Source organism: Haliaeetus albicilla, chromosome 3, assembly GCF_947461875.1.
Source record: "Haliaeetus albicilla chromosome 3, bHalAlb1.1, whole genome shotgun sequence".
NCBI lineage: Eukaryota > Metazoa > Chordata > Aves > Accipitriformes > Accipitridae > Haliaeetus > Haliaeetus albicilla.
The window spans coordinates 5380602-5407539 of NC_091485.1; the positions used below are offsets into that span (position 1 = coordinate 5380602).

The window sequence follows — 26938 nt, forward strand, 5'->3', positions numbered from 1 at the left end:
AAATCAGATTTCATTATTGTGCTTTCCAAATCACAGTCCACTAGTAAACACATTTCTCAAGGACTTGATGCATCAGCCACAATTTTGTTTCCCTACAGCAACTTGCTTAGGAATCTAGAAACTGATACTCCAGAACTGACTGAATGGTCCCAGTAGCATAGGATGTTTTTTCCAGTGTGGCTGAGCCTGAACATACTTGCTTTAGAATAGATAAGATAAATAGAACAGATAAAGTTTGCCATCTAGAGGAACTGTACAGAAATCCACTTTTCTTTCTACTGAATCTGTTCTTACAGTTACACTTTTAAGCATAAGCAGGCCAACAAAAGCAAGCGACGCGTTTTGGTATTGGTTGTAACTAGCCAACTATTGAAGAGATGTAAACAAAATGATAGGGAACACTGCCTTCAATTTGCTATTTTTGCCGTCCAACTTCTCCCTCTTTTGGCATCCTGTAGAAGGACCCCTGCTCCATCTTGCATTAACAAATACTTAAAGGTGATGTCCCCTTCCTACCCCTTTCTGTGCAATAATGAGAAAGGACAGCAGACAGGTGAATCTCTGCCCTGATATTTTGGTGAGGTGTAGTACGGAGGATGGATAAGATGTCCCCCCCCCCCAAAGTCCCAGCAAACCTGAGTTATCCCATGGTCCGATGGAGCCCCGTGGATGTTTCCTAGATAAGAGACATAAGCAGCTTCTTTTTTGCAGAGCTTGCTGCTCCCAATGCTGATGCACAATACGAAAGCTTGGGGCTCAATACCCTCACCTGCTTCAAGGGACTGAAATAGCAACTTCTCCCCTTTCCAGGACATCATCCTCTACTCTCCACAGAAAGAAAGAGTCTTTAAACCATGGAGAAGGTCAAAGGTCAAGGGCACCTTACCTCATTCACCTGTGGATCAATGGAAATAATTAAGTCCCATCACTTGTGTGTGGTTTTTATCTCAAACAGCAGAGAAAAAAACCCCACAGAGCCAGATCTGTAACAGGATGGGTCCTAGACCCCATGGAGTTTATAGATCTTAGCCAAGATCTTTAACTACTAGACCTCAGCTCTGAGTAACCTACCCTCTGAAACAGGTTACTCGGTGGAGAATAGGGCTGTGAAGTGTCCTACTGCACAGCCCAGCACACTCCCCGTGGGGCTTGCTGCCATCTCTCACCAGCCTTAGCACCCTACTCACCTCCAAGGGGAGCTGCAAGCTGACTGAGCTGCAGGTGTCAGCCCTGGAGACTCTGACAAGACTCCATACTGGGGTGGAAAGGGCAGAGGCTAGCAAAGGAGAGCTGCAAACGAAGCAGCAAGTTATGGGGCAATTGCTTCAAGCGGGAGCATAGGAACAGAAAGGGACCTAGGCCACAAGGTATTGCAGCTGCCTGAGAAACGCAGTCGATAAGCCAAGAGTAAGATGGTACAGCTGTGGTCTGGTAAAACCTCAGAGGCACGTTGCAGTCCCTGGGTAGGGCACGTCTCTGCGGTGGGAGTCACAGAGCAGCCACGTGTTGCTTACTTGCTTGGTAAAGTCGACGGGATTTCCAGCCCTGCAGCGGTGCGTGCAGGATGGAGTGGGAGGAAGGTGACCACGGTGGGCAGGCATGAATGCGTCCAGGCAGCAAGGCCAAGGAAAATCAGGTCTCCTGCTCTTCAGGTGAAATCAAGCTGCCCTGACTGTGTGCAATCCCGTCGAGGCTGCTGTGCCACTCACCCTCGTCAAACATGCAAAGCGACTCCCAGCTACTTTCTCTTGCATAAGAGTGCGTTAGGTAAGCACCAGCACAGTGGTGCAATTATTTGTCTAGGCACAAGGTCATTGACACTGTTTGTTAAAATGCCTCAATTTCAGACCTTAGCTTCTGCCTCAAGCGCAGATGCTTCAAAGAGATTATGAGAAGAGTGAGTACCACTTTCATTTCGCTGGATGGAAAGTAATATCTCCTTCCAGCTTCAGGCACAGCAGGGTAAAACAGTAAACAGAGCTTCACATTAATTTCCATTACATTTGCTAGGAAAGACTTAGTATAATTAAGCAAATAGCTCTGTCCTGCTTCTTTTGAAATCAAAAAGAGTTTTGCTTTTTACAGAAATTAAAACCAGAAAAGTTGCTGTGCTTTTGCCTTTTCACGGGCACACTGATATCGGAAGAGTCACGTCTTGGTGGAAGTCAATGAGATGCTGCCGTCTTACATCAGGGGCGAATGCGACCAATCGTGAGCTGTCGTCCCTCAGGCTAATTACAAGCTCATCAGTTCAGGGATTCTTCTGAGTTCACTTTTAGGGATCAGTGTGGTTAATCCTGTGAACCGTAATTTTTAGCATTGCGATGGCGTACCTCAGGACCTACGTTTAACTTCTGAATTACCACTCCTTTGGGCTGGGAAGCTGGTGACAATTAGATGAGTCGTCCCCAGTTCAGTGCTGGCCTGATACGTTACCCACCCTGCTGTACCCTATTGTTTAATCATACCTCACTCCTCTTAATGAGACTCATTAATCTTTCTTTCAAGTTTCATTCTATTTCCTGCTTTACTGAGATTTATGATGAAAGAAAGAGAAACGCTGCCATTTGATCCCCTTCAGGTGACATTATCTCCTGCAAGAGCATCAATCAGTGGTGGCAAACATCTGTTTGACAAGAATTTTCCTTTTTATATTCCACTTTGGAAATTTTAAGAACAGCTAAAGCTCTGCTGATAAAGGATGAGCAATACGCAGCCTTCATCTGAGAAATTACAAGTACAGGGAACATGGTGATAGAAATCTCTCAGATCTCTGGCAGCTTGGTCATGGTGATTATAAGATCTAGCTGACCAGGCTGGCAAAACCTTTTCATCAAGAGCTGTCCTTTGCACATTAACCTACATGTGTATAAGCCTCTGAACACAACATCCGTAACAGCCTGTGTGCACAGCCGTGTCAGGCGAAGGAAGACAAAAGTTTCCAAGTGTAGCTATTTATTGAAAGAGCAAGAAAGGAGCAATCGCCCCGGTCCTTGGCCCACATCAGTTACCTGGCAGACAGAAGAACACGGGGAGAAAAGCAGCGGACCTGACTGACCGCGCACATCCAGGCTCGTGCAGAAGCGGACCGACCGCTTTGGTCCTCCATCCAAGTAGTTACTGCTGCTTTCTGGCCCAGACGGAAAATGCTCCAGACTGTCACACAAGGTTCAGGCCTCGAGGATGCTGATATGCCTCAATTTCCCTGAGCAGCCTCCCAGGGACCCCCACTATCCCTGCCCAGCCCCGAGGATCCAGCTCAGCTCCATCTGGGCGCCCTGTCCAGCCCTGCAATGGCCTGGGGATGAATTATGCTAGAATTAGGGATCCTTTCTGATCCTTTCGTCACCTGTCAGGAATTGTGCAGATATAATCGTGCGGATATATTCGGCGCTGGCCTAGGGTTGAGGGACTGATCTGATAACTCTCAAGGCCTCTCCTCCCTCCATTTTGCTATCCTTCTCTAATATACTGGGCTCACATTCATCCTTGAGATCGATTGCGTTTCACCACAATATTCAGTTCTTGGGAATCTTCCAAGTCATCTGCTGGAAGACCCCAGCTTTGTGCAGCTCCCTGTAGTTCAGCTAGATGATATGCATATGTGGATGCTGCTTCAAAGGGAAGAAGAGCCCATAAAAGCAAGAAATGTTGACTGACTAACAACCTCTGTCTGGTTATAAAAGACTTGGCTGCAAGGACACCCTACTGTATTTTCAGATTCACAAACCTCAGCTGCTGTGCCTGTGCCTTGTAATACTTCATAACAGAAAAAAAGAAACGAAAAAGTTGGAAATTATTTCCATCTTTGCGGTCTCAGCAGACAAAGATTTTTGGCTCTACAACTTCTTCCCAATAAAACCATCCTACTGAGTCTGGTTCTGCATCACCTTGGAATTCATGTAGGTTATTCATCACCCGAGCACTGGGATTTCAGAACGATACTGAGGGAGGATTCTCTGCTCCCATGTGATTATGGTTTTTATACATGGGTTGCATCGGGACAAATAAGCATGCCAGGTGCCAGGGAGAGAAGAATGAGGCTGCTCAGTGGTTCAGCCCTTATTTCGTTCCCGTGATTGCCTGAAAATCTCATTGACCTGTTCTGCCTGATTCACACTTTTTGCATTGTATGTACTAAACAGAGAAACACAAAGATACAGCTGTCAACAGCTCTCAGCTTCCCTTTTTCTGCTGGCAGTGAAAAAAGCTGATTAACTGCTTTCAGATGCAGTTAATTTAGTAAATTAGGAAGTGGTACACCTTTGTCTAAACTTTCAGAAGTACTTGGGCTGCACAGCTATTTGATTGTTGGACTGTTCAATCAACCCAATTTTTATTGAGTGTTCAGCTCATACTTCTAGAAAAATCAGATTTGTTAAGTATCCAAAACTGAGCATACAGAAATGGAAACGCTTCAGTCACGCAGCAGCTTTCTGAATATTGTGAAGATCCATTTAGACCACACTGAGGGAAGCAAATATGATTACCTCCAATGTTCTAGAGGAGACAGGAGTTTACCCAGCAGAAAGGAGTTTAATTCTGCTGCTGACCTCACTCAGACCAAGGCTTCAACCACATTCCAGCTTTGCAAAGAATATATTAAACATGCCCCTCCTATCCCCAAAACTAGAAAAACAAACTTTTCCTTGATTGAGTCAAAAAGGGAATCAGCCAGTAAGTCCATGGTAATAGACTTATGCCCTGAACTCAGTGTAAGGTTTCATTTAAAACTAAATTCAGAGCCAGTCTTTAGGGAGCAGAAGTGGATGTATCGTGGCCAAGTCTCTAAACTGATGGATCCATTCTTACAATAATGCAACATTTTGACCCAGCTTGCCAGAGAAATGGTACGTGCATGAACTGTATGACCCTTCTCACTCATTCAGCACAAGAGTGGATGGAGAACATCGTTCAGCCCTGTAGCTCAGGGGCAGATTTGTTGGGTTATCTGGTTTAACTCTTCAGGCATTCAGCAAAAGATAGTTGAAGTCACTCATACTTCTCGCTGGAGAGGAAAGTTTGAGGGTTGCAGCACACGATGTATGAGGAGAGACCGGGGGAGCGGGTTTCTTCAGCCTGGAGAAGAGAAAGCTGAGGGCAGGGTGCACAATTACCGATGCGTTGGGGGTAGAGAGAAGACTTCTCAAAGGTGCACAGTGAAAGGATAAGAGGCAACAGTCAGAAGCTGAACTTCTGAGAAGATCTAAAGAACGATTTCTTCACCAGGAGGGTGGAAAAGCACAGGAAGATTGCCCAGAAAGGTTGTTGGAGATACTCGAAACTCGACTGGATACAGCCCTGAGAAACCTGATCGAGCCCTGAAGCTTGGAGCAGCGTGTTAAACGCGGGCACCTTCAGAAGTCCCTTCACGTACAGTTAACCTGACATTGACAACTCGATAACCAAGAGGCTAACCAGAAATTAATGAACGTTAACAGCACTGAAAACAAAATTTCACATGAATGAATTCACGTAAAGCCCATCATATTAACTTTTAAGATCTTATTAAGATTCTATTGCATTGCAACATACTTTTTTGGTTAATTAGCTGAGAAAACAACTCATTTATAATCACAGTGAAGTCCACATCATTGTAGTCTGATGACACTAGTGTTCATGCAGCTTTATTTTTAGACAGAAATGAGAAATAACTGAAAGCTGGAGGGGAGACCTCATTTTTAAGGCAGCATTTCCCAATTCCCAAGTCCATTCATGAATTCATAGCCACATTTCCAGCTGGATTCTGGGCTCATGGCTCCTATTGCCCTAAGGGCACTAGGGAGTCACAGACTCTTGTTCTACTGACAGCCTCTTAAGAGGTTTCATCTCCTCTGCCATTCATGATCACACATCCTCCTTCTGACAGCTGCAGTTATTACTTCCACAGAAAATCCAGGTTAAGAAAGGCTGAGTGTATATCAAAATAATGCCAGCATCCAGAGGTCAAAAATCATGATGTTTCTGAACCAGTAAGTCTCGCTACAGCTGCAAAGCTTTTCAGCTTTTCATTGCAAGAATAAGGTCAGAAGTTTCCTCTTTCTGAGAAGAAGTGTGTCCCTTTGTGAGGCCTCCCCCTCCCAGTTCTGCACCCAGATATGATTTTAAGGTCCATGATTTTAAGGTTTACTTTGTCATGTAATTACTTTGATTAGTAGCTTTATCACCATGTCCATATCCAGCATGAGTCTCTTTTTTAAGAATAAGCTGACAACAATATGATTTCAGCTCTGGCAGTTAGTGGGCTGCAATAACAAGAATTGGTAGGATGAACTATAGTATGGAGCTTCACAGGCCTAGAAATTGCTTTTATTTATGTTAATGCATTCTAGAGGCTTAGATAATTTTATTTAGTTTCATTATTCACTTTTATTTTCATGTTCTTTCCAAACTGAGTTCTGATTTTTTTTGCCTATAGAGAATGCTGTAGACAGCAAAAGTATTCCATTATTTCATTTAAAAAAAACTCCATTATTTTGCTATGTTCCAGCACTTGCCATCTGATACCACTTTGCCTCTCAATCTCTATCTGTTCCTCATGGCATAAAGCTTATCACCAAAGACTTAAAAAGAATAACAACAAACACTTAAAATTTCCTAATATGGGCAGTTTCTGAGAGATATGTGTGCATATGCTAAGGGAATTGTATTCCAGCAAGCATTCCTCTCCACACATAATGTGATGCCTGACTATATGCCTCCCCTCTAACTGCTGAATCACTCTGGATTTTCTTCTCTTTGACAAATGTCACGGCCATTTTTCCAAATGACCGATCGTGTAATATCACTATATGGCTAACTCGTAGTCTTTCAGCTCAGAAAGCTGTGTCTTGTTTAGGCTTTTTCAAAGCTGAATTCCTCTTAGAAAATGGGAATTATAATTTTTAAAATATTTTGCCCATCAGTATTTTGGGGCTGATGGATGAAATTAGAAGAAATACAAGAGGGGGTGGAATGATCCTCCCAATCCAAATGTTCTTATTTGAAGCAGAATATTTATTTAATGTAAGTGCAGATAAGTATGCTAATTGCAATACCTGACAATCTCATTTAGATCATATATACCTTCTTAAATACATGATTACTTAGCTTCTTAAATACGTGATTGCTGGCTTGTATTGTTTTTGCACTTAGAGAAAAGGTCTGGTAGGAATCCACTTGCATTTTTCGTAATGTTTCATGCATGCCTCTGATGATACACACAGCGCTCAATCTTGCTTGACTAATTTAACCAATTGTTTCAGGTTACCCACTCAATGAAATGTCAGATTCTCTCTTCCTCAACATATTCTTCACTTCACATGTAAATAGCTCCAAATTACCATGCTGTGCCAGTGGGAAAGGCACGCGAGATTGAATGAATACCAAATGACTGCATGACGCCAGTACAAGACGACATAAAATAGCACGAGAACTTGACAAAGTACTTCCCTCAGATACAGCACGGGCCGGCAGTGGCAGATTTCAGTGTCCCTGGGACAAATTTTGAGTGGGGCACAGCGGAGCCAGGTCCCACAGCGTCTGGAGAAGGGACACGGGCCCCCGGTCCTGGGTCTGCACCCCTGGGAGCTGCTCAGAGTTCAGCCAGCGTATCTGTCGTAAGCTGCTCCTTAGCGTGTGACAAAAGAGAGAGGGTATAAAGCTGCATTACAAAACTTTATCCTGCACTTCCACACGCCTGAGGACTCATTCTGTTTGCAGGGACGGCCGCCATTTGGTTGGCAGGGGTCTGATACAAAAGATGGGGTGTCACATCCCATGCTCCCTCAGAAAAAACTGTGCATGCTTTTTTTCTGAGTATTTGCCAAGACTAAACGCAAAATAGTTTAGCCTATTTAGGCTTCTTGTGCTTGAATATATATATCTGAGTAGATGCAAACTCTCCTAGACAATGAGTGTTTGCAAGCTGTGCCCAGCTCCTGTAGCTTAGGTCTTTTTTTCTAATTGACTAGACATTACTGAGGAACACTGCAGCTTTTTACAAGTGCTGACTGACAGATAAAGCAACTCAGATGAGAACCTTCTCTTTTCAAGTGTATTAAAAAAATTACATTAAGCTTTGGATAGCAAGTCAAACACAGAAATCTTGCGTTCTTGTTCCTTAAAACAGAATAAAGATGAACATTTGACATAAGACAAATTCAATTTCATTTCAGTATTGAAGGGTTCGCTGGAAGAAATCTTTTGAATATGACAGTAAATACAAAGGCTCTGAGTATAAGCAACAGGCCAAAGCATTTGGCTAAACCAGTGAAATTACAAATATCTAATATATGACTCACTGGGAATTACATCCATGAACGATGGATACCTCAAAGGCTCTTCTCCATTTGGAGAAGTGAATAGATGGGTTCAGCAGTGCAGGACCTTCTGCAGTCTTCCAGTTTTGTTTTGCTTCGGGAAATAATAACTCACAAACTTTTCAATAGCTTTATCTGATTCATCTATTATAAGCACAGAAAACAACAGACTTGACATTAGATCATGGCTGGCTTTTCAAACACAGCCTCATGGAAAACACAGCCCTTTCAGAAACCAAAAGCTGATTTCACTTTTGGACTGAGGAACCATCTCTGCATTAACAATCCTGGCCAGAGTACTTTAATCCAGATGGGACACTTACCTCTGAAAAACAGCAAAAAGCATGAGACAGGCTCAAAGACAGAATATACTGGTTATCTAGGAGAAGCTGAGGTTGACATCCAGATTTGCAGTGTGTTGACAAGTTTTGGTTGCAAGTCTGGAACAGATTGGCTCACAGAAGAAACTGGGTTTTACATAGAAATGCACCTAATCATAGGCTATCCATGAGCCATGCAAGGCAAGAGGCTCTTCATTTGAGATCAATGTCATTTCAAATTTGCCATGAAACTGCTGTACTAAATCAAATGCCCCGATTTCTCACATCTCATCTTACTTAGTGGGTATTTGAGAAACCCCTCAGCAATTTTCAGTGACAAATGCTACAACACGCATTTTTTTGTGTGTCCTCTTTCCCCATTCTGCCTTTCCTATAGTCTGTTCCCCAACAGCGTAATTCTTGAATATCACCCTTCCAGGATGACTTCACAGCAGCAGCAGCAAAATGACTAACTTGTTCTGTGACATGTATTTCTGGGATTATTACATAGAGGCTTCTGAGGTACCTCTGCACATGGCAGTGATGCTCAAGGATGCCCCATGTCAACATCTCTCCCTGTCCGCAGTCGTGAGCCACTTCGCTCCTTATTCAGGGCACCTGCCTATTTTCTTTTCCGCTGGAAGGAACCCACAACCGTCATCACACAGAGTAAGCAGCAAAGACAGTTGACACGAAAGGGAGGGAAGAAAGGGCTCTTAAATGGCACCTTGCTTAAGAGGCACCTCTCTGCTGATGACTTACTCTGAGTTCTCTGAATCTGATTTATGGGCCTGAGGATACCTGCGTCCTTCCTTTCCTAAGAAAATTACAAACTGGGTGGCAGAGGCATGTGTATCACTACTTTGTTTTAAACTTTGACCGTAGGAGATGCCACTTTTGTTTCCCTCCCACATTTTTTCCTTGTCACTCTGGCCTTGTGGCTGGTCCACCTAACAAGAAGTCAGAAACGTGGGTTCCTTCCCATTTCTGCTTTTGAGGACTCAAACTCATGTTTCCTCTAATGGCCTATCCCAAAGCATGCTTGGGATGTTGTCCTCTATTCTTGCTGAAGTTCCACCTTGTACAAGTCTCCGTAACCTGCTGTCTCCCATGCCCAGCAGCGAGGAGGAGCGCTCTGCCTTCTCCTCCCTTCTCCGTGGGCTGTGTCTATGTTTTGGCCAAGTAGCTGCCTCGTGACAGCTGTATCATCAGAGACAGGGACATATCCACATCTTTCACCTCCATCGGAGTGACCTACCCGTTGGGTTACAGACTCATGCTCTTCTTCCCCTCCCACCCTCAGTGAATCCAACACGAACGAGTACCTCAGAGGTACGTGCGGATCCTGCCTCACCGTTCCCATATCCCTCTCTCTCCGGCCCAGTGAATCACAGAGCGTTTCCGTGTAAACCTCATGAGAAGGGGAGGACAAGCCTTCCCTGTGATTCCCACACACACCCAGCCCTGTTAACTCTCCAGTCTCGCCTACTGACTGATGGGTTAGGCAGCGGAGAAAGATGGTGTTGGATCCCTCCAGGCAAAGGAGGGGGAAATGAAGAACCTTCCCTTCTCCAACACCCTCGGTGAGACCTCCAACTTCTGGATAACAGAGATGGCTCCAACAGGACTGCCTCTGGACATGTTTTAAAGGAAACCAGTGATTATTAGTGCATTTTGTGCAGGGCCTGAGCTGAGCATGCAACCGACTGGCATGCTGACTAGACGGCTGGAGGCCAGCAGTGCGATAGCTGGAGGAATACCTCACCCGTGAATCCCAGCAGCGATGAGACATCCCTTCCATCCTGAGCCACGTACTCGCCCCGTGAGCCCGGCAATGCCTCCGAGCAGAACTTAGCATCTCATGAGCTCAAAGGTCAAGAATGCAACCACCACCAGTAGACAGCTCAAGCACAATATATATTTTATTGGTTTCATTTCCAAGAAAGTTAAAAACCAGACTGAAGAAGAAATGCATAGCATAATCTCTACAATTTATGAACTACAATCATATTCTTTATGCAGTCCTTCCTTTTGATTTGTGTATAATTTTGACAGAAGGGTGACCTAAAATTGTGACGATATTTTGAAGGATGTCATTGAAAGTATATAAATCATAAACTGTATCTGAAATATCTTAGTCATATCAGAGAACACAGAGTTGGGAGGCTTCTCCTAAAAATGCTGATTTCTGTTCTGTGATTTCGGCCTCCTGGCTATTATTAGAGCTTCTAATAATCATCATTTTTGCCTTGAGATTTGGGAAGGAGTTAAGTCCCACAGAAAATGGACTGTGTCTGAATAATTCATTGTAAGGAAATACAGACTTAGTTTTCAAATATATAGAGGACTTCCTACATACAGCACTCTGGAAATACGCTATTAAGTACACTTCTTATCCATAGAAGGTAAATATATATCTGCAATTAGTCCAAAGATTTAATTTTGCAGCAATGGGTGTACTTAGATGAAAGAGTCTGCCTTCATATGAATTTGTCTTTTTTCTATATACTCTGACGATTGAGAAGGCACCCCCTTATAGAACATCTAATCTTTCTATGTAATATACACAGTGTTTTGAAGTGTTTACGCCCTTTTCATTCCTGCAGCTCCTGGGTTTGTATTATGCCAGCTTTCTCTTTCTTTGAATTTTTTTTCACATTATGGGAGGGATGTTCTTTCTACAAAACTTACAGTGCATGTCATTTAAAAGTGACTCTTCCTACTTCAAGATTTTCCCCAGAGTATTGGCACTGAGAAGAATTTGTCTTCATTGATGGGAAGACATCTCAATACTGGCGGGGACACTCCACTTACTAGAAGGGAAATATTATCTTTTGTTGAGATGAAAGATTCCTTATGTCTCTTCCATCAATCTGAAGCGTTGTGACATTTCCTATCACTGTAGCACAAGAATGTTCCTCCTGGGAAATGCACAGAATATACTAATGAGTATGTTCATACATCAGAGAAAATCTTTTTTTCCCCTGTAAAATGACAAAATTATGCTTGATCTAATATTACTAAGCCACAGCAGAGAGAAAGTGTAATTGCCTGTAAATAATAGGTCAAAATGACCAAGCATGACATTTTTAAAGTTCAAATCCTCTCATCCCTAGTTATCCTACATTGCATTAAGGCTATTCACAAACAGTATTTGTCAAGCCACTGTGTACCAAAGTGACTTATTTTGTAGTAAATCCAATAACAAGTGAAACAGAGCTAGCTAAGGTTTGCTTTCAATTTCCTTTTCTAACTTCTGTGCCATTTTAAACAAATGACATACTGGTGAGGTGAAGAGGACAGAGCAAAGCACCAGAGATCACCTGAAGGTCAGCATACAGCAGGTCTCTTCATATTAAATTTGCCAGAGTTGCACTGGCTTTCTATCCAACAAAACAATGTTCTGCGTAACAGAAAGGCAAAGAGTGACACAGTTAAAAGAGATTTTGATACCAGGAAACTGCTTTTCAAGGTTCCAGAAAGCCTGCTCATTACAACATCAGATAATTGACTATTAGACAGATAAACCCCCTGCTTTTCAAAGCAGACATCAAGGAGCAGCGCTTGGGCTCTGAAGTGGAAGGTACAACTCTCAAAACTGATCCTCAGTTTACATACATATGAAACGTCTCTCTCTTTCCATGTATTTTATGGCAGGTTGTAAGAAACAGATAATGTCTCTTCTCATTTCCATTACAAAGCTCTGCTGAGAGACTAAGAGTCTGCTCCAGCTGTAGTGAGTAAAACCAGTTCTTCAAAAGAAAAAAAAAAAAAAAAGAAAGAAGAAATCAGGTAAAAAAAAAAAAAGAAGAGAAAGAAAAAAAGACCATCTTTGAATTCTGATTCGCACACTGCGCTTCCCTTTTCCCTTTGTATGTCGCTCTGCGGTAGTCGCTCCCCGTTCGGGATGACTGTTTGACCAATACTTTCACAAAGCCGCTTGCTCCCCTCCAGGGTTATACTCAAACAACTCAAGGATTGCTTCAGCCAGAAGCACTTTCACACAGTTTGAGCCAAAACTGCCCCAAGGAAGACTTAAATCATGCTGGTTGAGAGTTCTGATGGTGCTTTTAACAGGGTCAAACTTTCACTTCCCAAATGGCAATAGAGCACCAATCTTGGAGAATTTCCTCTTCCAGAAGGACTTCCTGGAAGCATGAAATTGCCCTGTGGCTGGTTGGACACATGTTGGGGGTCATAAAACACCTGGCCTCAATGTGTTCAGTCTTGCATTACATCAACTTTCCGTGTGGTTTTTTGCTGTGTGGCTTGCTGTATTAATTTTTTTAATTTTAACAATAATGGATATTTCAGACTAAGTCCTAGGTTTCAGACATTTGCTCTCAGAAATCAGAAAGCATGAGTCATATTTGGGAGACTAAAGAATTAAAAGCCTTCTAAGAAGGACATTATCAAAGTCACAAAGAGTAAGAAAAAAGAATACTTTGACCTGTTTGGGATGGAGAAGCATCCAAACTGTCAAGAGTTCACTTAAGTGGCCATCAGAGACCACTGAGGATAAACAAAGTTTGTACAGAAAACATGACTGTATTAGTTGAAAAATCTCTAATTAGAAAAAATGTGTCAACATTCACAAATACGTAAGGAAACAAGTGTGGGGGAAGTCATCCCATAAAATAAATCAGATGGAGAAGTAGCAAATGGGAGCAAGAGAAAGAAGTTGAGAACAAATGGATGAAATTGCTTCACAGGGAATGTGTTTTGCAAATGGCGTATTGAATCTTCATTGATCTTTATGCCTCTCTGGCATCCTCACACACCACTTCTGAAGAGGGAAACACAGATTTCTCAATAACAGTTCCCTCTTCTCCGGTGCTTTCAGACTGTCTACACATCACCTTCAGTTTTATTTTTGAAAAGGTGAATGGACTGTACTCTCATGCCACTGTTCCCTTCCCACCCACATTGTTTCTAAAATATGTCCTGCATCCTCTCTCTCAAATGTGGTTTTAACAAAGCAACATAAGGAAGTAGTGTATTATTGTGTTTACTTTCCTTCATTGAGATGTGGGTTTCTGACAATGATGTTGGGCTTGTTTTGGGAGTCATCCACTAGTAAAACTTGATCGAACCTGTTGCATCCTGAAGCAATTGAGCAAAATAGAGTTATGGCTGCTGTAACCTAATCACAAGCAAAAACATGTAGGTGAGCTGTAATTATCAAGGTTCTGCCATCTGATAACATTTACAGCAAACAGAAAATTAAAAGACTTAAACCAGAAGCAAATGAGTGGAAGCTTTTTCCTTTTTTTGAATAACTGACTACTGACTTTTCCCTGGGGTCGCATATAAATCTCATCTCCACCAGAGAATCTATCCTGAACATTTTTCTTCACTGGATGTCGGGGGCTGAATTTCTGTATTCTCCTTCAGCACTGGAAGTACTTGAGACCCAACCGATAAAATATCTGGAAGGGATGAGCGCAAGGGCTGGTTCATCAGGTATATGCCAAAGTTTGTCTGAAAAAAAGCAAAATACTTATTGAGATGCAACTCATGTTACAGTAATCAGATCTATAGAGGATCTCACAACCCAGATACGTTTAGAAAAACAATATTGCTTTAAGAATAAGGAGGTATGTACTATCTCCATGTAATTAAGAACATTTTAAACTAATTAACTATAATAGACTGGTAAACAAAAGCTAACCCCATGCTATTCAAGAATAATACCTTAAGTAAGTGGATAAATAACGTAGTATTTCATCATGAGTTCCACAGTATCATATATGTAATTAACACTCCCTCACTGTCTTGTCATTCAGTGACTGTTCTGCCTTCTTGACAAATACAGTTAATGCATTATCACACATAAAGGCTAAGCAGCACGAGAATGCATGTATGTTCAAACAGTGAGGAAAAGTCTTGCATCTTCTACCATGAATTATTCGCTTTGTTAACAGAACTTTGTTCTGTCTAGCCTTTGTGAATTTCCCTTCATTTGTTTTTATGAATATTTTAGTACATTGTACAGAAAATATTCAGAAAGTTTGTTTTATTAGGGCTACCACTTGTTATCTGTCATTACCTGTGAAGCCATCCTACATAAATATTAGAAATACTTAGATGTGTGTCCTTGTGATACTGAATAACAGAGGAACAGAATAACCACCTCACCCACTGACCATACAACCCTCGCAGGCACTGAAAACCTGATCTGCGTGTCTGTACTTTTACGTGTGGTCTTGATCTTAAGCACGTTGAACGTTACAGTCGTAGCAGTGGACAGCTGGGTGCGATCTGGAAATGTCACGGTAAGAGACTGGTGTGGTTTCGTGGTTTGCTTTTCCAACAGCGGAGAATTTAGAAACGCACAAGAAACAGACTTGCAATCTCATGATAATATTTTGCAAACAATTAGAAAATAGTTAATTAAAGAAACATGTAAAGTAAGAAATAAAGGAATGCTGAAGACCATGCAAAATTGGTAATTGATTTGTATACTTCAGAATGTCTTTGTTCTTCAAACTGAGGACCTTGGAAACCCAATACTAATTTTCTTGTCTTTTTTTTTTACAGGTTTCAATAAAAAGTATTTTGATTTGGTAGGCTGCAGCCAAAATGTACCAGTCACTCTAAAGTGTAAAGTAAATAAATAAGCAAATGAAATTCATTAAAAACAAAACTCTGTTCTCCTTCTCCATTTCCTGATTACATTTACTGCCACTGTTCAGATAGATTATCCTGAAATTGAGGGAATTACATTTACAGCAGGTTTGGAAAAATACAGTAGGTAAAAGTAATTGCAATAAATTAAAAAAACAGTGTTAGCTGCATTTAAGGAGCATATTTGTCAGACTAAATATAAAGGCAGTATGTTTTCTCCTGTTCTTACACTGTGTAATTAAATTAAAAAAATAGTGTTAGCTGATTTTAAGGGAGCATATTTGACAGACTAAATATGAAGGCAGTATGTTTTCTCCTGTTCTTGCACTGTAGAATTAAATAAAGATACAGTAATGAGGTAACATGAAACAGCTTTTAGTCTTTGAAGAATTAGTGAAAGGTAAGGCTGACACCTACTTCCAAGTACAAGAGATGGTGTAAAGCAGAGATCTATCCAAACATGGCCTCACACTCTGAATTTGGGTCTTTCCGTTTCATTTGTAACCTAAACATTAAAAAGAAAAACAGCTTCCAAGCAGAGGGGTTTTTTGCTATTTCTGCTATTCCTTCATCTCACTGGCATTTCATATATATGGGGTATGAGTTGGACGTGATCCAGCCTATCCTATTAATGACACTTTTTGGATACCTGTGACCATAATGGTGGACACAGGGTAGAGCCTTACGGTCAGTGTTGTAGTATTTAATGCTGAGGAACGACAGTAGCACAGCAAGATCCCAATCCTTTAGCACGGTGACTGCGTTGGATCAACCATGATGCTAAAATGATAAGTTAGGAACTGTTTCATTTAAAATATGAAAGTACATAGTATTATTTTTCCATTCTTGCTTTTCTCTTATTTGTTGACAAGCTGTGGTTTCTCTATTGGCATAAATGATATGTTTTTCAGTCTTGTGGTTAATAACCTGGATTTACTTTCTATACCCTAGTGCAAAAATGACAGTTGCCATAATTTTGTTGTTTTAAAAAATCAGGAAATCATAAAACACATATTGTAAAATGACTATTAGTCCGTGCTGCACCACATTTCACGCAGGAAGGAATTTTATAACTCATCTGTGTAAATGAACTTATTTGATACATAAGAAGTTTTTATTTATATTTACTGTATTGATATCTTGATTTATCTTAAAACAAGACTAAAATAAAGCTGGGCAGATTGTTCACTGTGAAGAATTTAATTCACCAATTTTTCTATTGTTGTGAATCATTTAGCAAGATTTTTTTCCTTAAAGCACTTTAAACCATTCAGAATTATTTAAGAAAAGGCAAGTGTCAATACATCTTATCTTCAGGTGTTCTCAAATACTGTTTTAATACTGGTCCTTAGTATTTCCCTACTGTGATTGGGCAATTAAAATCTCATAGTATTTTTTTCAGTGCTGAGTCTGGGTGATGCCTACGGAGTTTTCATGGTGATGGTATACTGACGTTATACATATTTTAGTACTAATACCTGCTTGGAATTACTGACCTCTTTCTTTTGTGAATGTTCTTAAGACCAAAATTTAGCTTGTGATTACCAGAAGTGGATTTGATATCTTTTAAGTAAATTTCCTTGGGTTTTTTCAATAATTACAAATCTTTGACTCAGCAAATACTGATAATAGCACGTCCCCCCGCCTCCCCCCAAGCAATGACAAAAGCTGTGCATCCTGCCATTCCAGCTCTGTTTCAAGAGAAAGATAAAATGTAGAAATTGGCCCTTCTCACATTTCACTGTTGAAAAATGAGGCTTTCAGACACAGAGATTACAGCCTGCAGAGTTATTACAGTGAACTGCATAATCTCTTTCTGCTGTTGCTACCTTTTCCTGACTTCAAGGGCATTTTATTCTGCATATAACCTCCCCAGAACACACCACGAACTGGGCAGGGAGTACTGGGCTGTGAATTCTATGGCTTTATCTGCTCCATCTTCTGATGGCAGTAGGGGCTCTTCCCATCATTCTTAAACTTCAGAGGGACAAAAAACGTAAAGCTTCTTGATTAGTAAAAAGCACAACACTTCACTGCTGGGAGAAATAGATAAACTGTTCTTATTCTTGCCAACAGTGAATCATATGATAGTCATCGCACTCAAAGGAGGAGCTATAAAATGCTGTCATTCTTGCATGTTGTCTCAAGTACACTTACTGGATCAACAGTAATATGCACTGCTTAGATATTCACTGACAGAGAAATATCCTGGGTGCAGTATCTCCTTTGTAAGATAGAAACCTGAGGTGCTGCATCTGACAAAGGCTGAGATGAGATGCCTTCAAGTTACAGCTCCTAAACAATCAGTTAATTCAGACTAGCACTTGGTAGGGAAAATGCCCTGCTGGGATGTGTAACAAGCACATATGTAATACTGCATGCTAAAACTTAGCTTTGAATGGATGAGTTCTGGATTTCGCCCCTGGATGTAGCTCTCAGCTGCCTTCTCCCAGTAGATAAATTTACCTGTTCACATCTGCTCATTTTATACATAAAATAACATAACCTCCCCTCCATGCAAAGGTTTGGAAGATGTAATTATTAAAGCCAATTTTTTTTTTTTAACATAAGGATGTTTTATCAGCTCGGGATTCACCTAAACTTATTCGCAAAGCCTTACAAAATAGAACAGTGGAAGAACTGACTTTTAACATGCTGTTTTTTCATATTGGAAAAAAGGGAAACTTTTAACTTGGTGTCACCCCCCCCCCCCCCATCTTGTTCTGCTGAAAATATCTTGACAGCAGAATGTTTTCCTAAGAACTGATTTTCCTTTGCTCTACCTTAAATAAAATGCATTTTCCAGTTCAACCGCCAATGAGAAAAAAGAATCATATTCATTCAGAGGTCTATTAATTACATCAATCACTGTTTGCAAATGTTCCAGATCTTTGGATGAAAAGCATTGCATAGTGTAAAGCCCTGCATTACTATGAAAATGATGATAATGATGCATCAGATAAGAGAAGTCATTTGCTATCCTTGCTAATGTTTCAGTAAGCAATCCAAAGGCACGGCATCTGATTCTGCAGGGAAAGAAGCTCTCCCAAGGCAAAATGAGATACATAAAGGAGGATCAACAGCCTGCAGGAAAAAAACACAAGCCTTTTAGTGTATGAGGGCATGTGCAAACATAATGGATTTCCCTTGATGTACTGCTATCCATACATTTATGCTGGGGCAGACTGCTAATGCAATTCCCTTTGCTACCTCGACAGCAAGTCCCAGCTTATAGCACTGCTGCAAATCTACCCACAGGGCTTCCGCTATTGTTAGCGTTAAACTGCATCTGCAGAACACAGAAGACGGGCAAGAATTCAATGTTCTCTCCTTTCTGTCTATGTGTGTTTTGCATCAGGTGGTGACGCATGTGAAACAGCGTGTGGCTATTTTTATGCTATTTGCTTAATGTAGTTATCTAGTCTTCCGTAGTCTCCTGCAGTAACAGAGAGAGCTCTGTCACAGAAGGAGAGCTCATTTTTCCTTCTCAGTCAAAAATTACAGAAGGAATCCTTAACAAGCGTTTCTTCAGAACTGATGGCAGCAGAGCTCAAGTTCGCTTTGTAGAGGTGTTTGCGTTTTATTTCAAACAATGTGATAAAAGGTTTCATAAAAAGTAGCTGGCTAGGGCTTCAGCACCCTGCTTTACATTTATTGGGAAACATGCAAATTGCTTGTGTGGCTAATTACAGTAGCTGGTTCTGATTTTCAGCTGCAATCCACCTATGCAAAGCCTCAATCTTTCAGATTGGAGCAGCAGGTTCTCAGAGTCTCAGAGGGATGGAGAAAAATATGATTTCAGAAATAAATATCGAACCACCTCTTACAAGCCTTACTTTATTTAGCTCATTACTGAAGCTCATTGGTAGTGCTGTCATTTGGGCTACCAGTTTGATAAAGTTCGATATATTTTTCCAGGTTGGTGTTCTTGGAAAATCAAAACAAAATGGTAAATATTGACATCTGGCTCTCTTGTTAAGCATTCAGGATTTGCTACTCATTCGTATGTGCAGTATCTTTAACATTTTGGAAACGGAGCAACTACAGCAGCCTTTCAAAAATATCAGTTCCCCTTTTACTGGGAAATTAGCGTAAATCTTATTTCGCTGCATTTGGGTTTTGTAGTTCAAATCACATTATTGACAGCTGGGAACAAACACTTCTAAATTCCTTCACTGAATCTGTATGTGATAAAAAAAGAAAATGGAGTCTATTAGATGACTCCTTAACAGAAAAGCGCATGCTGGAGACATGAGTCACCAAAGCATTAGCTCTGCAATTTAACGCAGTCACATGAACTCGATGTTCTTTCTCTCTCCCCGCTGCGAACTGTGAAAGGTTTGGATCGATGTCCTCTGCTAGGTCTGCTTAGCACACTGAAGATGCCAGAGTCCTTGAGTGCTGCTCACTGATAACCGGGTGGTGACCATCACCCCCCAGAAGACTTGCAGGAGGGATGGGCTCTGAGATCTTCTCAGACCAGTTCAGGCAAAACTACCAGTTCAAACTATCTCTTTCAGGTGTCAAGCTAAGCCAGAGGACTTGGCCTTACGCAGAGCAGGGCATGCTCACAAGGTTCCATCTGCCAGCAGTGCTGAAGGGTGGGAAAAATAAAAAAAGCTGAAGGCCTGGTTCTTTGCAGCATGAATATTGTTGTGACTGTGCTCTGCAGCGCCTCGCCTTGCCACGCGTCTTTTATCTGGCGCCAGGTTGTTCTCAAGAGGCTGGATTGCTCTCTTTGCCTTCGTTCTGTTTGAAGGAGTTACTTGGTTCTAGGAGTGCTTGTATCAAGAAAATCTTTGCATCGCTGAGTTAATCGGAATGAAAGAGAAGCTCCTCTTTGCTGCGGGAAACGTGCAGAAGACGCTTCGCCTGTCCTGAGAATCTGTGTCCCGGGTAAGGTTTTGTTGCCTTTAGAGAAGGTCCCTGAATACAGAGCGCTTTCCCTCTACAGAGGATTCAAGTCATAATCCAGCAAAACCCACGTGGGTAGAGAAAGTCCTCTGCATACCGCACCCCACGTGGCAGCTGGGCAGCATCCCTGCCCGGAGTGCCAGAACACGCTCCGATGCGTCCCCCGTGTTCCAGCTGTGGCTCACCATTACCTGGAGAGGGCTCTTGTCCTCAGGCTACCCACCACGGCCAGGAGCTCCACTCGCAAAGGCGCACGTTGGCTGGGACCAGCTGGATGCCAGAGCCTGCTGTGCAACCCTAAGTCATCTCAGGTCAGCGGGAAGCTGCGCCTAGGCAGCCAGCCCCTGCCTGCTCGCTTCAAACTGGTCTCGCTCCGCACCAGGCGGCTGGCTCCGAGACGGAGCCGGCAGAGCCATTCACTGAGGATAACATCCATTGAAAATGTAGCCCTTTGTTTGCTTAATGAGTCACTGAGGCGAATCAATTTATTATATTATTTTTTTTTCCCAAACAAAGAATGCATTATTTCTCACTTGTTTGTGCATTGTTTGGGTGAATGATGTTCAACCTATTTGTTATCGCTCTGCCCCTGTGCTGTGCCCAGTCTCCGGTGTTCGGCTGGTATTGGCGAGGCTTCTGAGCCCTGACTGGCTAACGAACTTCTACAACACAAGCTTAACAAACAGGAAGCAATGAATTTAGAGTAAGGATTTTCAGCTAAATAAATACTTATAAGGAGATCTGTGAAGCTTTTGGGATGCTGAACTGTCTAGCCATCACCTGAGCACTCTCGATTCCAAGAAGCAATGCAACCTTAGGAAGCAGAAGCACTCCAAATGAACGCTTGTATTTCACACTTATTCTTCAGTCACTTTCTTAATCAATTACTCCTGCTTTGATTATGTTCACATCTGCCCTGTTTTTCCTGCTAAGTAGCTTGTCACAGTAAGAATAAAGTTTAGTCTTACGAGCTAACTGTATCATTTCAAACACTTTCTGATTTTTCTGCAGATTTCTCTCCTTGAATGACATCAGTGCATCAGCTCGTGTTTTTCAAGACCAAAATAAACACACTGTAAAGCAGTACATACTGAATAAAAGCAAGCACAGTAAAAAATAATGCATATTAATAGTCAATTTCTGAATAAAAAACGTGAGCATTTTATGGAAATAAACCATGTCACGTCTGGGTTGTAAGTGCATCCTCTTTTTACTGAAAAAACAAATGGTGACAATTAGCATAACAACTTAATTGTGAGTATTCTTTCAGCAGATATTTCACTATGCATGCAACAAAGACACTACATCTTACATATACATCTACACATACAGCTATTTTGGAGTACTATACTGACCTTTCTACCTCTGGCAGCTGACAGAGACTGCAGAAATTCTTTGTTTCGTTCCCCAGACTGTTGATCAATGCAGATTATTTGACATCTGCTACACGGACCCACAACCTGCAATTTTAGTTAAAGAAGGTTCACGGCTATATATCAAACCAGTACAACACAGAACGGTACAAGCTTCTGACCATCATAATAACTTAAACACATAACTTTCACATATCTTTCCTGTGTTTTTTATGCTTTCATTACATATGAGGCCAGGCCTGTTCGCCTAATGTAGTAGGTACATTTTCAAAGGGTTTACTTGCGAAGGTCTCACTGAATTTTGAATGCGCTTTTTGCTTTTGTTTTCTTTTTTTAAGGAAAACTTTCCCAGAGACAGAATCTGAGAAATACTGAACATTTACATATTTGTATTTCCTGATGGCTTCACTTCATCTACGGGCTGGCAGGGCTACATGCCCAAAAGAGAACTGAATACAAAATTAAGCCAGCGCCTCAGGATTTAACCCCAGGAGGATTTTCTTGGGTTTGTTTTATATTGTTTCAGTGCAGCTGAAATGCACAATGTCTTTCTTATATGCATGGCACTCGTAGATAATCAGAATGCAAAATGTGACTTTTCACAAGTTTACATAATCAGAAGGAATAAAGAGATCCTCTAGTCTAACATCATATGTAATACAGCGCATGGATCTTAAAGTTAATTGTTTTTTGAACTACGGTGCCTTTTTAGGGAAAAAAAACTTGCCACAAATTTCTTCTTAAAGCATTAAAATGAAGAAGGAAGACATATTGCCATTTTACTTAATATTGCACCCCTAACTGTAGCAAAGCTGTACGTTATAGAAACTAACTGTTCTTACAGTATGCCAATATATACATTCTACGTTTGTAAAATGTGTCATAAATTTCAAATAGGGCAAATAATTAAACCTTACACCGCAAACATTTTTATATGCTGAGCTGAAGTGTTATTTAATTTTTTTCTAGATACATCTAGAACTGCTTGTACAACTCTTCAGCGTAATCGTCAAACCTATACAATTAGCTCAGCTTTTTTTCAGAAGATGATTTTCCACAGCTTTAATATTTTATTGAAAGAACAAGAAAACAAGACAGAGAAGGAAACATTTTTCCCTGCTTTGCTTTGTTCAACAGCTGCTTCTACCATTTTCCTGGCATCAAGCACCATTAACATAATTTCTACTGTTACTACATCAGTATTTGAATAAGGACCTAGCAGAGACTGGAAAAGACAATGCAAGTTGCATAAGCCTTTCTATTTTCAGCTTGCAATCCTAAAGTATTTCAATGCCAGAAACACAAATACCTTTTTATTTTGTAGTTTTACAGTATCTTCCACAACAGGATCCTGGGCTGAGTTCCCTAGCACAACTCCAGCCTCCAACAAGCTACACACCAAGGATTTTGTCCTTTGTATTCCTCATCTCCCACCTAAAGAAATTTTTCCTCAGTTTTCTGTAGCTCATATTACAGCTTACTGATCAAAGTACACCTAAGAAGAGAGCAGATAAGCCATATTTTCCACCCTTACTGAAAAAATGGCCTTTCCATTTCTTACAGTATGCTGACTAGAAAGAAATAGGAGCAAAGTCTATCACAGCTGCTAGATTTGACCTTAGCACTTCTGTTATTCACACCTTCATTATCATCCCTAAGAAAACAATGAATAATCCACTTTCACATCCTAGGAAATGCATTTTCAAATACATATTTCATAACTAAGAACCAGACAAATCCAACAGAACATGTAATACATGTGTGCATCATTCCCTTAGGTTTCAAGTGTAGCTTCTTTATGGATCCTTTGTTGGAAGTTTTTCTCAAAAAATGCATTTGTCAACAAAGTCTGACTCTTCAGCATTTTCCTTACAGTACAAAGCAGATTATGTTGTTACGTATGATACAAAGCATAACATATGAAAAACCCCTACCAGGCTAGACTTAGAAACATGTCTTGAATGGAGATTAGGATGAAATGTATACAACAGAGGGCAATAGACAGTGATTGTTCACTTGTATTCGTGTCCAGTCTTTTGGCAATCAGTTGCTTGATGTGCAGCAATCAAGCAAGGTTACATTTGGACTATTATGGTTAACAGCAACCAGTATTCTCTCGTGACATGCTGGCTAAATGTTTGCTGTAAACTCTGCCTCAAAACAGTGATTATTATTCTGCTCAGTTGGACAGAGGTGGGAAATGTTGTGAATTATGAAATTTTAAAAAAGGGTGTGGGGAAATATGTCAAAACCTTTCAATTATATTGAAGCATGTTTGCCACAGGTCACAGCATGGGGTTTGTTTTTTTTTTTTTTACACACCTCATAAATTTCATCTGCACAAACTGTGCTGCCCATGTTCCAGTCAAAGGCTTGCAAAAATTGCCCTCTCTCCAGGGGTCAAAATACTTTGTGATAGACTGGGACTAGGACAAGAGAGATGAGTTCGCACCTGGAATCGCAGAGCACCTATTGAAATCTCAGCCCACTCTTCCTCTTCAAAGGACTCAGGTGCACTGATGACAATGTTGGCACGGAAACGTCGGATTAATTCCTCTATTTCCAATGGCTTTTCCAATCTGTCTCACAGAGTTGACAGAGAAAAAGAAAACTAAGGTTTATTAACTAGTTCTGCACTATATGTTTGTGCTGTAAGAATCTAGTGGCTAATATGATTCAGCAAATGTTTCTCCAGAATAACCTGGACCAAGTTTTATTACAAAGGCTATGAAAATGGAACAAGGTATTTAACTACAATTTGTAATCCTCTAGGTTGTTTCTTCAGAGGTGTAACCTGGAACTGTAGGTACGAAAGCATGTCGACAGGCGACTGTGAACAATGCATATGAGAAAATTCCTCATTAGGTATCATATGTAAGGCTAATGGTAACAAATGAAAAGATCTTTTGAGTTAGCAATCACTTGGCTCATTAAATGCTTTTAAAAAGAAGGCAAATAGAAACATATTCTGCAGATGCTGCAATGGCAAAAGGGAGAAAACCAGCTCATGCTGAAGGTGAAAAAGGCCAGTAAAGGCATTTTATGAGAGAATGTATTCCTCGTATTATTATTATTTGCCTTCGGGATGCAGCAGATTGCACCAAATGATAGGTGTTTTGAAAAAATTAATCTCTGTGTGGCGATGTCTCCACCTCTTTACAAGCATTTGAACTGCCAGAGTGTAGATTTGTGTCAGTGCGGAGGACATATATAAGGCAGGCAGAGCAGCAAACTGCATACAAATATCAGAAATCTGGCTGCACCTTTGAATTGTCATTCTTCACTCTTCTAAAGGAGAACCTGACCAATATGAGAAAAGAAGACAGCCCTAAAATTTGCAAGAGAGTTGTCTCACTGCCATTGTTAGTGGGGAAGAGCATCTATTTTTTGCATCAGCCATTACGGACATGAACAATTTTTGATAATCCATCAGTTGTGGTCTGACAACTTTGGGATATGACACTCTACAGCAAAGGCAGAAACCTGGGTAAGTAGTGAAGAGAGAAGTTTCTGTCTGGAAAAAAAAATATTTTTAAAAAAGTGAGGACATACAGTTTAAAATGTGTTTTAATTAAAATGAAGAAAAACATGCAAAATCAAAGTACAGGGAAAACTGTTCACATCAAGCAGTCTGGGCAGAAGAGGCCTGTTAGATGAAAAGAAGAACTTGATTTTATTTAAAATAGTCTGGATGATCTTCTTTAGCAGACAAATGCGCATAAGGATAAACTGCCTGGGCAGATTTTCAGTCAAACCACACAAGCCCAGCTCCACCAAGCCCTGGCTGTTCACAAGGGCTCCAGCAGCCTGGGGGGTAGAAAGTGGGATGGGAAGCTGAAAGGCTACAGGTTTTCCCTCGAGATCCCACAAGCAATCCCATGGCTGAGACACAATCTGTAACAATTGCGGGAGATGGGAGCCAACAGAAGGTGTAGACTATGCTGATGCTCAGTTTCACTTGACTGCTCTCAGACAAGGAGAAAAATAGCAGTTAGTCATGAACAGGTTCACTTATGCTGTTGTTCTTCCTAGGTTTGCTGTGGGCTCTTGGAGCTCGGGTGCTGTGTGGCCTCTAGTTTTGAACGCATTTTGTGACACGTAAGTGACTGCCACCCCAGCCGGTACCAGTGGGGCATCAAAAGCCCCGGTAACCTCAGAGCTGGGCCTGTGGCTTTCTGAGCCAGCTGCTGAAAACTTATTTGAGTTTCTACCATTTTATCCCTTGGTGCTGATCCTCAAAGACTACAATGCCCCTACTCCTAGTCTCTGCCTTCAACCTGCTCAGGCTCACCTCCAAAATACCTCGCCTCTCCTGCACCTATCCCCAGTCCTCAGAACTGCTTCTAACTACTTGGCAGCATGTATCTGAGTAAATTCCCATTATTTCCCCTCCCTCAAAACATGCATTGGTTGGATGGAGTGACAGGCACCTTCATCCTGCAAATCTCAGCAAGGATCTGTTGTGAAAATCTGTGTAATTTGCCAAAGCCGGGCTAGGTACTTTGGACTCTTCATGATAGTGGACCCTGCAATGCAGAACGCATTTATTTAACAGACAAACTTGAAAATGAATATTTGCATCTTCAGGGGTGTATTTCTAATAAGAACATTTGAGCATAAGGCCAGGCCATGGGGACTTTAATGGAGGTAACCTGTAATGGCAACAAGAAAGACAGATGTCTCCATGTACATGTAGCTCTCCAACAGTATGTTACATTCTGATTTTTAGTTAAATTGCTGATTCTGTTTTAGATCACCTCCCAAAAGCCAAGTGCAAACTGGAAGATTAATTTTTACTTACAGAAGATACAAACAAAGAGAAATTAAAACTCAATTGAAGATTGAAATTGTTTTATAAATCTTAGCAGGTTTCCATTAAACAAAACCAAACCCACATGCCAAGAAGCTAAGTAATACTTTCTAAAAAAGAAAAACATTTAATAAAGGGCCATATGCGCAGATTCTTGAAAGTACCTTGTGCAGTTCAGTATTTGGAAAGTTCACGCACCATGGTTTAGTACCAGTGCAGAATGAGGACGCTGTATATCTATGCTGAATTCCTTTCCTGAGCACCCTGAGAAAGCACTGCATGGCAAAATAGGGAGGAGTTTTCCAACTTGTGCTACAGAGTGGGAAACAAGATGCTTCTCAGGCACCATGGCAGCTCCAGTCACAAGTGGTTTCCCATGAAGAAAAGATGATTACAAGCCTAGTTGTACTGGAAGATATTAGGTGTAAAATCAGTGTATCATCTGACATTGCATGTTTTACCAAAGTTCCCTGTCCTCCCTCAGCCTCACTTGCTGCTCCCTGTGGAGCCTTACTCTTCTTCTTTGCACTCAGATCCCATGTCTGGAAGGTTCCTCACTGAGTGTCACCACGGAAAAAGCCTAGTCTGAGTAAG

At 41.2% G+C, this 26938-nt stretch overlaps 1 protein-coding gene across 2 annotated transcripts in view; it reads right to left on the reverse strand.

The window, feature by feature from the left end:
- Positions 1 to 10524: 10524 nt before the first annotated feature.
- MOCOS (molybdenum cofactor sulfurase) overlaps positions 10525 to 26938 on the reverse strand; it is a 225253-nt gene continuing 208839 nt past the window's right edge. For both annotated transcript variants that reach the window (XM_069778726.1, XM_069778727.1), the window contains 3 exons: positions 23987 to 24113; positions 21517 to 21621; positions 10525 to 14101 (listed from right to left, as the gene is read on the reverse strand). In XM_069778726.1, the coding sequence (XP_069634827.1) occupies positions 13955 to 14101; positions 21517 to 21621; positions 23987 to 24113 (379 nt within the window). In that variant the 3' untranslated portion in view covers positions 10525 to 13954. The remainder of the gene's footprint in view (positions 14102 to 21516; positions 21622 to 23986; positions 24114 to 26938) is intronic.